The 12,407-nt window shown below is 46.5% G+C and overlaps 1 protein-coding gene across 2 annotated transcripts in view; it reads left to right on the forward strand.

Moving 5' to 3' along the window:
• The first annotated feature begins 442 nt into the window (after positions 1-442).
• Positions 443-12,407, forward strand: part of LOC144671752 (eukaryotic translation initiation factor 4E type 2-like) — a 37,648-nt gene continuing 25,683 nt past the window's right edge. The window contains exons 1-2 of one of the 2 annotated variants that reach the window (XM_078533767.1): positions 443-649; positions 6,148-6,262. In XM_078533767.1, coding sequence (XP_078389893.1) covers positions 630-649; positions 6,148-6,262 — 135 coding nt within the window. In that variant the 5' untranslated portion in view covers positions 443-629. The remainder of the gene's footprint in view (positions 650-6,147; positions 6,263-12,407) is intronic. The other variant, XM_078533768.1, reaches the window with a different exon arrangement.

Raw genomic sequence — 12,407 nt, forward strand, 5'->3', positions numbered from 1 at the left:
TATCTGTTCCCATTCAAAGGTTCCTTATGGTATCCTGAGGCTCGCTGCCCCAAGGTGGGTCAAGGGTGGGAGGTGAGGATATGGTCCACATCTACCAATATGCAAAAAGGGGACAGAAAGATTAACACTGTGGGGACGGGGGCAAAAACTTTGACCAAGTGATCAATATGTGAATCATTAAGTTAGCCATTCAGATGTTGGCTATGACTTTTCTTGGCACATTCTTATTAAAAAAATAATGAGATTTGTATTTCTATTTTCCTTTTCATCTCGCATGTCTTTTAAAAAAAAATCTCCAGATAATATTAAAACTCAACAGCTAAATGCCGAATCCTCATTCTTTGCCTCAACCTATAGGCGCTGGAGAGACATCCTCAGTTCCATTCAGGTTTTGAAAACGAGATCTTTGTAATCCCGAAGTTTGTCCCAAAGAGCTCGCCGTGGCTGTAGCGCATGCGCACCCAGGGGCCGCCAGGGACTCGGCCTCCTCGTTACGAGTCCGACAGATTTTATTTTTTTTAAAAAGTATCCAGTTCTTTCAAAATAAAGCTATCGTTAACGGTAGCACCCGGCACTTTACCGAATACCCGTTTTCGACATCTTGTTTTCTGGGGGAGCTCCTTGAAGAAATGAACAATAAATTCCAAGCGTAAGTCAACCACCATTTATTAACCTCCGAAAAACTTTTCTGGAGGCGGTTGGCGGCTCGCGACTCGAGCTGGAGTCGGGCGAACGGGAGGAGGTCCCGCCCCCCACTGGCTTCGCTGATTGGTGGATCGGCACAAAGGAGGGCGGCTGGCGGGACCCATTGATTGGTCGCCGACACGTCAGTCAAAAGCGAGGTTTGTCGCTTGTTTGCGCATGCGCGAGGTTGTTGGCGGTGCAACAGGTGGTCCAGGGTTGCTTTTCCCACCCCTCGTCCCCTTTGACCCCTCGTGTTGGAGTGGAACTTGATTCCACTCCTGCACCATGGGTTCTGAGATGGCCTATAAGTCCAATGCACAAACTGTCGCAGGTGGTGTCTGAACAGGGTTGCCAAAGGCCCTACGGACACGAAAACGTTAACTCTGTTTCGCTCTCCACAGATGCTGCCAGACCTGCTGAGTTTTTCTGTTTTTATTTCAGATTTCCATCTGCAGTATTTTGCTTTTATCTTAGTGATTTAATGCATTCCTGGAGCTTTCACTATATGACTTGCCCTCACGCTCCAGCAATTAATCAGCCAACCCGTCCATCCTTGTGACATATTGTCTTTCTACACCGACTGGATATGGGTGGGAGAGTTTTGGATGAGCTGGTTTATGGAAGGTAGAGAAGGGGAAGTTGCTCAGGAAGGCAGTGAAATTGTTGAACAAAAATACCTGGAAAAACTCAGGTCTGGCAGCATCTGCGGAGAGGAACACAGTTAACGTTTCGAGTCCGTATGACTTCAACAGAACTAAGTAAGAATAGAAAAAACGTGAAATATAAGCTGGTTAAGGGGGGGGTAGAGCTGGATAGAGAGCCAGTGATAGGTGGAGATAGCCAAAAGATGTCATAGACAAAAGGACAAAGAGGTGTTGAAGGTGATGATATTATCTAAGGAATGTGCTAATTAAGGGTAAAAAGCAGGACAAGCAAGGTACAGATAGCCCTAATGGGGGTGGGGTGGGGTGAAGGGAAGGGATCGAAATAGGCTAAAAGATAGCGATAAAACAATGGATGGAAATACATTTAACAATAATGGAAATAGGTGGGAAAAGAAAAATCCATATAAATTATCAGAAAAAAAGGGGGGATCGGAAAAGGCGTGGGGATGGAGGAGAGAGTTCATGATCTAAGATTGTTCAGTCCGGAAGGTTGTAAAGTGCCTAGTCGGAATATGAGGTGCTGTTCTTCCAGTTTGCGTTGAGCTTCACTGGAACAATGCTGCAGGCCAAGGATGGACATGTGGGCATGAGAGCAGGGTGGAGTGTTGAAATGGCAAGCGACAGGGAGGTCTGGGTAACGCCTGCCTCACCAGGTATTTATTGAGATTTGGTTTCATAGATTTCTGTAACTGTTGCCCAACAGTTCCTCATTCCTCATCTAGATAATGAGAACCAGCAGGCAATTTTCACCTGAGGCATCATGACTAAGCCTACTGCTAACTTACTGATATCTGTCATGCAGGGACTTTCCAGCAGCGGTTCATGGATAATGGTTAGCATTAGATCCCTGGGTGATTTGAATATTTGTAGTGCAGCAGTAGGGGAGAAGGGTGGAGAGAATCAGCTCAAGATTCCCATACCATCCAGGGAACAAAAAACAAAGAAAAGTACAGCACAGGAACAGGCCCTTCAGCCCTCGAAGCCTGCGCCGATCATATTGCCCGTCAACTAAAACATTTTGCACTTCCGGGGTCCGTATCCCTCTATTCCCATCCTATTCATGTATTTGTCAAGCTGCCTCTTAAACACCACTATTGTACCTGCTTCCAACACCTCCTCTGGCAGCGAATTCCAGACACTCACTACCCTCTGTGTAAAAAACTTGCCCCGCACATCTCCTTTATAGTTTTCTCCTCTCACCTTAAATCTATGTACCCTAGTAATTGACTCTTCCACCCTGGGAAAAAGCTTCTGACTATCTACTCTGTCCATGCCACTCATAATTTTGTAAACTTCTATCAAGTTGCCCTTCAATCTCCGTCGCTCTAGTGAGAACAATCCGAGTTTCTCCAACCTCTCCTCATAGCTAATAACCTCCAGACCAGGCAGCATCCTGGTAAACCTCCTCTGCACCCTCTCCAACGCCTCCATATCCTTCTGGTAATGTGGTGACCAGAATTGCACGCAATATTCCAAGTGTGGCCTAACCAAGGTTCTATACAGCTGCAGCATGACTTCTCAGCTTTTATACTCAATACCCCTGCCAATGAAGGCAAGCATGCCATATGCCTTCCTGAATACCCTATCCACCTGCGTTGCCACTTTCAGTGACCTGTGGACCTGTACACCCAGATCCCTCTGCCCATTGATGCACTTAAGGGTTCTGCCATTTACTGTATAATTCCTGCCTGTATTAGACCTTCCAAAATGCATTACCTCGCATTTGTCCGGATTAAACTCCATCTGCCATTTCTCCGCCCAAGTCTCCAACTGATCTATATCCCGTTGTATCCTTTGACAATCCTCTTCACTATCTGCAACTCCTCCAACCTTAGTGTCATCTGCAAACTTACTAATTAGCCCAGTTACATTTTCCTCCAAATCATTTACATATACCACAAAAAGCAAAGGTCCCAGCACTGATCCCTGCGGAACTCCACTAGTCACAGCTCTCCATTCAGAAAAGCACCCTTCCACTGCTACCCTCTGTCTTCTATGACCAGGCCAATTCTGTATCCATCCTGCCAGCTCACCTCTGATCCCGTGTACTTCTGTACCAGTCTGCCATGAGGGACCTTGTCAAAGGCCTTACTGAAATCCATGTATATAACATCCACTGCCCTTCCATCGTCGATCATCTTTGTCACTTCCTCGAAAAACTTGATCAAGTTAGTGAGACATGACCTCCCCTTCACAAAACCATGCTGCCTCTCACTAATACGCCCATTTGCTTCCAAATGGTAGTAAATCCTTTCAAGAAGAATCTTCTCCAATAATTTCACTACCACTGACGTAAGGCTCACCGGCCTGTAATTTCCTGGATTATCCCTGCTACCCCTCTTAAACAATGGAACAACATTGGCCATTCTCCAGTCCTCTGGGACCTCACCCGTAGCCAGTGAGGATACAAAGATTTCTGTCAAGGCCCCAGCAATCTCCTCCCTTGCCTCCCTTAGTACTCTGGGGTAGATCCTATCTGGCCCTGGGGACTTATCCACCTTAATATTCTTCAAGACGCCTAACACCTCTTTTTTGATCTCAACATGATCCAGGCTATCTACACACTCTTCCTTAGACAAATCGACCGCTAAGTCCTTCTCTTTGGTGAATACTGATGAGAAGAATTCATTTAGTATCTCTCCCATTTCTTCTGGTTCCACACACAGATTCCCACCTCTGTCCCTGAGTGGGCCTACCCTTTCCCTGGCTACCCTGTTGCTTTTTACACATGTATAAAAAGCCTTGGGATTTTCCTTAATCCTGGTTGCCAGTGACTTTCCATGACCCCTTTTAGCCCTCCTGACTCCTTGCTTAAGTTTCTTCCTACTTTCTTTGAATTCTCCACGGGCTTCATCTGCTTCCAGCCTTCTAGCCCTTACGAATGCTTCCCTTTTCTTTTTGACTAATCTCACAATATCCTTGGTTTTCCAAGGTTCCTGAAACTTGCCATGCTTATCCTTCATCCTAGCAGGAACATGCCGGTCCTGAATTCTTATCAACTGACATTTGAAAGCCCCCCACATGTCAGTTGTTGATTTGCCCTCAAATATCCGCCTCCAGTCCAGATTCCTCAGTTCCTGCCTAATATTGTTATAATTAGCCTTTCCCTAATTAAGCACCTTAACCCGAGGACTCCTGTTATCCTTACCCACCAGTACCTTGAAACTTACTGAATTATGGTCACTTTTCCCGAAATGCTCTCCTAATGAAACTTCGACCACCTGGCCGGGTTCATTCCCTAATACCAGGTCCAGTATTGCCCCTTCCCTAGTTGGACTATCTACATATTGTCTCAGGAAGCCCTCCTGGATGCACCTTACAAATTCTGCACCATCCAAACCCCTAGCACTAAGTAATTCCCAGTCAATATAGGGAAAGTTAAAATCACCCACCACAACAACCCTACTGCTTTTACATCTTTCCAAAATCTGCCTACATAACTGTTCCTCAATCTCCCGCCGGTAATTGGGAGGCCTATAGTAAACCCCCAACTTTGTGACTGCACCCTTCCTATTCCGGAGCTGTACCCATATTGCCTCGCTGCATGAACCCAACGAGCTGTCCTCCTGTCGTACAGCTGTGATATTCCCCTTAACCAGCAGGAACCTACTAGAAAGCATACATATACAGACATTAGACTAGGACAGGATCAGACTTGGTTGTGAAACTCCACATAGCCAAAGAGCTCAGTTACTTTACAGGCTTGTATAACTGAGAGACCCCAGTGACCATGGAACTCTATTGCACAAGAAAATGAATGCCCTTATGAAAGAAAGACAGTGAACTGATCAGATTAGTGACTAAACATAAGATATCAGACTATCATCACAACACAATTCAACTCTTACAATTATATTGAAAGAAGCAAGTACCAAATCATATCTGACTGGGGTATTTATTTATTTTCTGACTAGATATTTATTAGGTTTCCTTGTTTGAGTTCAGCTCAGTTTTATATGCTATCAATGATTCATGTGTCTGCTAGGCTGTGATAGAAATTGCTTTTTAACATCCTGTTATGCTTGTTTCTGGCCAACCTCGGGTACGTGCAGTTCATGCTCATCAGCCCACTCCCTCACTTTGTACTCAAACCTTCATGTCATTCATCTATTCTGTTTTTACTCCTTTCCTGAATATGCGCATGCAGACCGAAGTGCAGGTGCTAACAGCTCTTTAGCATCTTCATAAACTATCAAGAAGTTTCACTATAATTCACATATGTTTAGACTGTGTTTGGTGGCAAGAGAGTTGATCCCAAGTAATCTTAGTGCAAATGTGGTTCAGTTGGCAGAGCTCTCTCTTCTGAGTCAAAAAGGTAGTGGGTTCAAACCCCATCCGAGGATCTGAGCACATAATCTGAGTTGATACTCTAGTACTGAGGGAGTGGAGCACTTTGGGAAGTGCCAACATTCAGAGAAGGCATCAAACCAGGATCCCATCTGCCTGTTCAGGTTATAAATGAACCTGGTGCCCTTGCCAAAATCTGTCTCAACCTGTGCCTCCAAAATCAGATAAGTGGTCATTCGTTGTTTGTGGGATATGCTGTGTGCAAGTTTGCTGCTGCATTTTCCAAGAAGTCAGTGACTCCACTTTAAAAGGCAATTCATTGGATATGAAACACTTTCTGAGATAGTCTGAGGCAGTGATAAGGCACCAATTAAATACGTATTTTCTTCACCCGCAATAAGAACTTGCATTTATATAACACCTTTAACATAGCAAAAATTTCCAAGGTGCTTCACAGGACTGTTATCAAACAAGGTGTGATACTGAACCATGTGAATGTTCTGTCTTGTAGCCTGAAAGATGATGATAGTGGAGACCACGAACACAGTGAAGAGAGTGAGGCATTGAAAGAGAAAGAAACAGAAATATGTGACCAGGAAAAGATGCAAAGCACAGCCAAACGAAAGGTAATGATTGACATTCCCTTTGAAAGGTCCGAGGGATACTCTGGTACATAATTTCAACACTCGGAGTCCAGATGCAATATTCAAGTGGTTTCTTTATTACGCATGTGGAGAGCAAACGCTGGGCAATCCAGGCGCTTCTCCACTGATGAGCACAATTTATATATGTTTTACTATCAGTTACAACTTAATGGTATTAGTTAGACAAAGGCCACAGCACAGTGACACCCCCCCCCCCCCCCGGGTGGGCTGATAATTGTGTACTTGTACAGTAATTGCAGTGCAGAGACTAAGCATTGTCCTTTGGAGATGGCTATCAGACGGTGAGAAATGGCCTTCCCCATTTCTTGATTGAGTTATCCCGTGTGTGTGTCTCCCATTTCTTAATTGCAAATTTACAGCTGAGCGCTTTGTACAAGTTTTTAGCTTTCAAGTAAAGCTTGGCACCCTAGCTGCTGGTCCTGGATGGCATTTTAAAATAAATCCAAATTTTCTGCATCTTCATTCAGTCCCCCCTTTTGGGTGCGTAACCGTTTGGTAAAGCTAGCCAATTAATCTGCGTCCGATGGTTCTGTCATGGCTCTGGTGGTACCGATCTGAGCAAGTCCTATGGGCCATGGCATCACCCAGACCTCTCCCCAAGTCTTTAAGCCTCCTAATGTCCGAGACTCCAGTCTTTCCTGTGGTGCGCAGCCACCAAGACGGGAGGCTGGGACCTTACTATGTTAATTTTGTGTCCTGTCCCAGCAGCCGTTGTTGCTCCTTTAACATTATTTTTGCCCTATGTCTAAGGGCTTTCTTCTTACATGTGCGACATGCTGCAATTCCCCACGCCAATGCTAACACTAGCTGCCCAGCGATGAGTATGTGAGAGATTATCCTTATCCAGGGGTGTATATCCACATTCAGCCCCCAGTCCCACAATTGCTCCCACTATGTCGGATCTCTCAATTGCTCTTCCATATCATTGATTAGCCTTTTAAACACTGCCTGTAACATGTAATACTGTTTCATCACCTTTCGTAAGTCACCTTTAATCTTTGTCAGACTTTTGGGAAGGTGGGGAATTGGGGCCTGCTTAGGTTCCTCATACTGTTCCAGGGTATCGTGGAGTGTGTCGGAGGCATTGACTGAGACCTGACCCCTTTGTTGGACGTACACTATTCGCGTGTGTCCGATAGTAACTGGGAGTCAGGGTTTAAAGCAGAAGTTGGGGGTGGTGATGTTGCAGTGTAGGCTCCCGTACATGTATGACTGCTCAGTAGTTATCACACAGTATTCCCCCTTTCCCTTATATCCTGAGCGGGTGTGATAGTTTTCTCTGTCGGTAATTTCTAACATACAACCCTCCGTTTGGTTGTACCCGCATTTGTCCAGCCACCCCAGTTCCGACTGGATGGGGGTAAATCGTGAGGCTATCTTTCCTCCTGCACCCGCTCAGTGATACCCCGTGTATGCCCTCATTCTTGTGTATGGCATGCATGTGTCTATGGGGTAGTACCGGGAGTCATTGTCTCGGATTAACCCAATGTTGGTACTGAGGGTACGGGCCCGTGTCTGCTGCGACTGAGGAGATTGCCCATACCATGCCTATCACATTCATTTGGTTTGTGGTGCACTTCTGAATCACCACATACACCCTGGTTATTGCTTTCAATGTACAGGCGTCAATGACGCCTGGGTTCTTGGCCATCCTCTGCAACTGGGTACTGTTGATCCAGCCCGGTACCTCCCTCCCCCCTTTGGATCTGGGCCAGATTGTGTCTTAATTGCCCAATAATCCACTGGCCGTAAGCTTGGCACAGCTGGCTTTTTTGGGTGCTGTCCTCTTGTCGTTCCTCCCTTTCTATTAATTGGTTGGTGGTTTTAGCATGGGTCTCTATAATGTGTACGCTTTCCAATAGAGATGCCACACTCTTGCCCCCTAGGGCTGCTGCTGTTTCACTGTCCTTCGCTGCTCTTGTGAGCAGCTGCCTCACGATACCTTTAAGATTCGTGACCTCGGAGTTAATTCCTTGAATGCCGAGGGAGTTTACTAGGGAAGTCCCTGTGTTCACCCCTGTCAGTACATTGTTAACTAACTCTCTCTTCTGGCAGTGGAGAGCAGCATGTCCCCTGAATCTAGTGGCGCCCGTGGCGTCGGCCACCTGATTAATCACAGCCTTACTCAGTAATTTGTATAGTTTTCGTAGGGGCCCTTGGTTAGGCAATACTCAGGCAGTTGTATACCTGCCAGGTTCACAATTACCAGTACAATTTCATGTTTAACGCTATCATACAATAGTTCACCGTCCATATACAGTACCAGTCCATTCTGTGGCCCAGGGGTCATGCCTGGGCAAGATAGTCTCTGTGCTGTCGTTGTGTCCTGTGATAGCAGGGTGGTGTCAGTCCGGGGGGTCCACCGTTGTAGTCATCTCTGAGTGTTTGGGCCTCAAGATCCAATGCCAGGTATCTCTCATTCCCAAGCCCTCCACCACGGGGCAGTGACCCCAGTTGTTGTTGTCCTGGGGTGTGAAGGTAATTTGTGAAAAATCTCTCACACATTGTATCTGGACCTGTGCCCCCTTCGCACATGTCCAGGGTCCGTCTGAACCATCACTGATCTGGAAGCATGTTGGGCCCTCATTTTTCCATCGGAGTTCCATTCCCATATCCAAGCTCTGCATCTAGTCACTCTCCATCGCTCATTCCAACGGATAGTTGCATAAGCCCGGTGCCACACTTGAAGAGCATTGACCTTTCTGTTGTGACACTCACAACTCCTTTCACGCAATATCCGTCGCTGACATTCTTGTAGTATAAGCCCATATCGGCCACTGCTTCACGGTTTACATTCTATATGCCGGTGGCTGTGATAGCCAGGGCCCTGGTAATGATTATCAACACCCAGCTTTTTCCATCTTGGCGTGGAGGTTAACCGGTTATTGTTATTTCTGTAATGAAGCACGCTGCTGGTGATCACCAGGGGTTAGGTTGTATATAAGAGGCAGCTTTCTCCTTTTCACCCCTCCTTGTGCACAGCCCACAGTGACCCTCCCCGTAGTTGAGGATTCCCCCTTTGTCTTTCGGATGGCCAGTCCTCCAGATTGGGAATGAATCCTAAACCACTTGGCTAACACAGTATGCTCGTTGCCCGTTTTCCCCCCACTGCCCGGTAATTCAGTCTTTCTTACTTACATCATTTACATCCACCTTTTCAGTTGCGACCAGCATTTCCACCTACCTTTTCCCTTCATATCGATGCAGGCACATGAATTGCTGGTCAAAATAATTTTGCACGGTCCTGTCCATTTTGGGGCAAAACCTGGATGGCTAGGGGTGATTTGAACAAACACCATGTCTCTGACCTCAGCCGGTGGTGATGGGGGCCCCCCTTTTGTCCTCTCTGCTAAATCCCTGATAGCCTGTTGGTCCTTCACTTCCTGTTGTAATTCCTTTAGCTGTCCATCCAATTGCTTAATATAGTTTTTAATTTTATCTCTGATGGGTCCCATATCCTCGCTTCCGGTGGCTATGCCCTCCTGGTCATTAACTAATAAAGGGTTAACCCAGTTGTCCTGTTGGGGGTAGCCCTCTGTCGCATCAATATGCAGGGGAGCACATCCACCCATCCCCTACCAGTTGCTGTGATTGCCTTTCCAATAGCGTTTTTTAATGTGCAGTTCATACGTTCTACCATTCCTGAGCTTTGTGGATGGTAAGGAATGTGAAATTTCTGTTTTACCCCGAGCAGCTCACACGTCCTTTTCATAACACTGCCCGTAAAATGCGTTCCTTGATCCAAATCTATCTGTAAAGCGATTCCCCACCTTGGTACTACTTCAAAAGCGAGGATCTTTGCGACCGTGGTGGCGCTGCAGTCTCTGGTGGGGAAAGCCTCCACCCATCTAGTGAACTGGTTGATTATGACCAGGCAGTATTTCTTTCCCCTGCTTTCGGAAGGGGTCCCGTAAAATCTATCTGTAGGTTTTCCCCGGGCCCTTGGGGCGCAGCTGGTGTGATAGCCTTACTTTGATCGGTGCAAATGATGCACCTCTGACAATACTTGGCTATATCCCTGCCAATGCCAGTCCACCACCAGTTCTGAAGCAGCCTACTGAGCATACTGCCCCTTCCGGTGTGGTCTGATCCGTGATACAGTTTCAACAGGGTGTATTGTATACAATTCGGGGCCATTTTCCTGTCCTGTGGTAGAATCTTGTTTCCCTGACTGATCTCGTGTCCTAAGTACCTAACCAGTGTTTGCCCTACTTGCGCCTTTTTGGGGTTTATCTTAAATCCAGCATTTTTCAGTGTCCTTAAGACTATCAGGAGAGCTCCGATGTGGCCCCTTTCTGATTCTGACGCTATTAGGATATCATCTATATATTATAAGATTGTACTGTTGTAAGACTCTACGTCGTACTGACTCAGCTTCTCACCCGTGACCCAATGGAAGACGTTCGGGCTGTTGTGGAATCCCTGTGGGAGCCTCACCCATGTATACTGTCTCCCTCCCACTGTGAAAGCGAATTTATCTTGGGATTCCTGGCCCAGTGGTATTGACCAAAATCCATTGGCTACATCTAAAACTGTAAATATTTTATGTTCGGGTTTTTACAATTAAAGCACACCTCGGGTTTAGGGACAGCTGTCGCGGTGGCCACCGTTTCAGTGGGGTCTGTAACCTCCACTGCCGACACCTTTATCTTAGTTTTCCCTATGTGGTTATCTACCCCGGTGGCCCATCTTTCTAGCTCATCATATGTGTTCTTGTCTACTAGCCCGATGTCTAGGATTGCGTGGTGTGCCAGGCTAAGGCCATCCTTGTACAATTGCATAAACTGTACATCGTCTCAGTTCGGCGCAGCACCTACACCCCCGTAGTTACAATATGCCTCAAACTTCCGATTGCCATAGTCATGGACACCCTCGCCCTTTTCTTGCTTTACTCCTGTCACTATATTCCAATTAACTGGGGCTTGCCCTAAGACTTGTGCTGTTTCTGCTCTAAAGGCTCGGAAATCAGCTTGCTGCTGTGCCTGGTCTGCCTGGTTGTCCGGGCACCAGGGGCACATACTCTATCTTAATTGGGGCCATGGGATATGGGGGTGCTGATTCCCAACCCACTTCCCATTGTTCCTCATATCCTGCTGTCTGTTCCGCCAGCCCGTTCCAATCTACATTATCTGCGTATTGTGGAGCTACTGGTGGCTGTGTTAAAGCTGGCGAAACTGGCACATGAGATTTTTTGCCTGTACTAGCTCTTCATTTTGGAATTTATTGGCCAACATTCTATTTACCTTCTTACTTAACTCTACGTGTTGCCTTAACGTTAGGATCCATGCTTTATCATCTTTGTCTTTTTTTTAAGATTATCCCACAATTTTCTCTGATCAGTGGGTGAGTCAAATGAGTTCCAATTGCTCTTTATCATTTTGCCTATCAATTTCTTATTTTGTCAGCTAAATGCTCTGTCAGGGATCCCTCTGCTCCCTACTCGGGTTTGTCACTACTGGCCATATCTGGGTAAGACGGTCGGGGTATAGTTGTCATCAGCGGTACGGTTCTTACCTGGGTCGTTTCTGACTGAACTCATTACTTGCGACTAATACCGGATGTAATTATAACAATCTATAATACTACCCCACCTATACCACCCCTTGAACTATTGCCTGGAGCCTAGGTTTCGGATACGCGGGGCGCCTGACACTTCCTGGGTCGGGACGGAGTCAGATTTAGTATGAATAAAAATGTACTCAAACTGTGACTTGTCCCGGTTCCCATTCGGTGTCCTGCATCCTTTGTACCCTGCTCGCATCGCCAATTGAAAGGTCCGAGGAATACTCTGGTACATAATTTCAACACTCAGAGTCCAGATGCAATATTCAAGTGGTTCCTTTATTACCCATGCGGAGAGCAAATGCTGGGCAATCCAGGCGCTTCTCCACTGAGGTTTAAATGAGCGTCAACTCGCAGACACTTCCTCCTACCTCCCCCTGGACCATGACCCCACCACTGAACATCAAGCCATTGTTTCCAGGACTGCTACTGACCTCATCTCCTTTGGAGATCTTCCTTCCACAGCTTCCAACCTGATAGTCTCCCAACCTCGGACGGCCCGCTTCTACCTCTTACCCAAAATCCACAAACAGGACTGTCCCGG

The sequence above is a fragment of the Cetorhinus maximus genome, chromosome 34 (assembly GCF_964194155.1).
Source record: "Cetorhinus maximus chromosome 34, sCetMax3.hap1.1, whole genome shotgun sequence".
In the NCBI taxonomy this organism is placed as follows: Eukaryota; Metazoa; Chordata; class Chondrichthyes; order Lamniformes; family Cetorhinidae; genus Cetorhinus; species Cetorhinus maximus.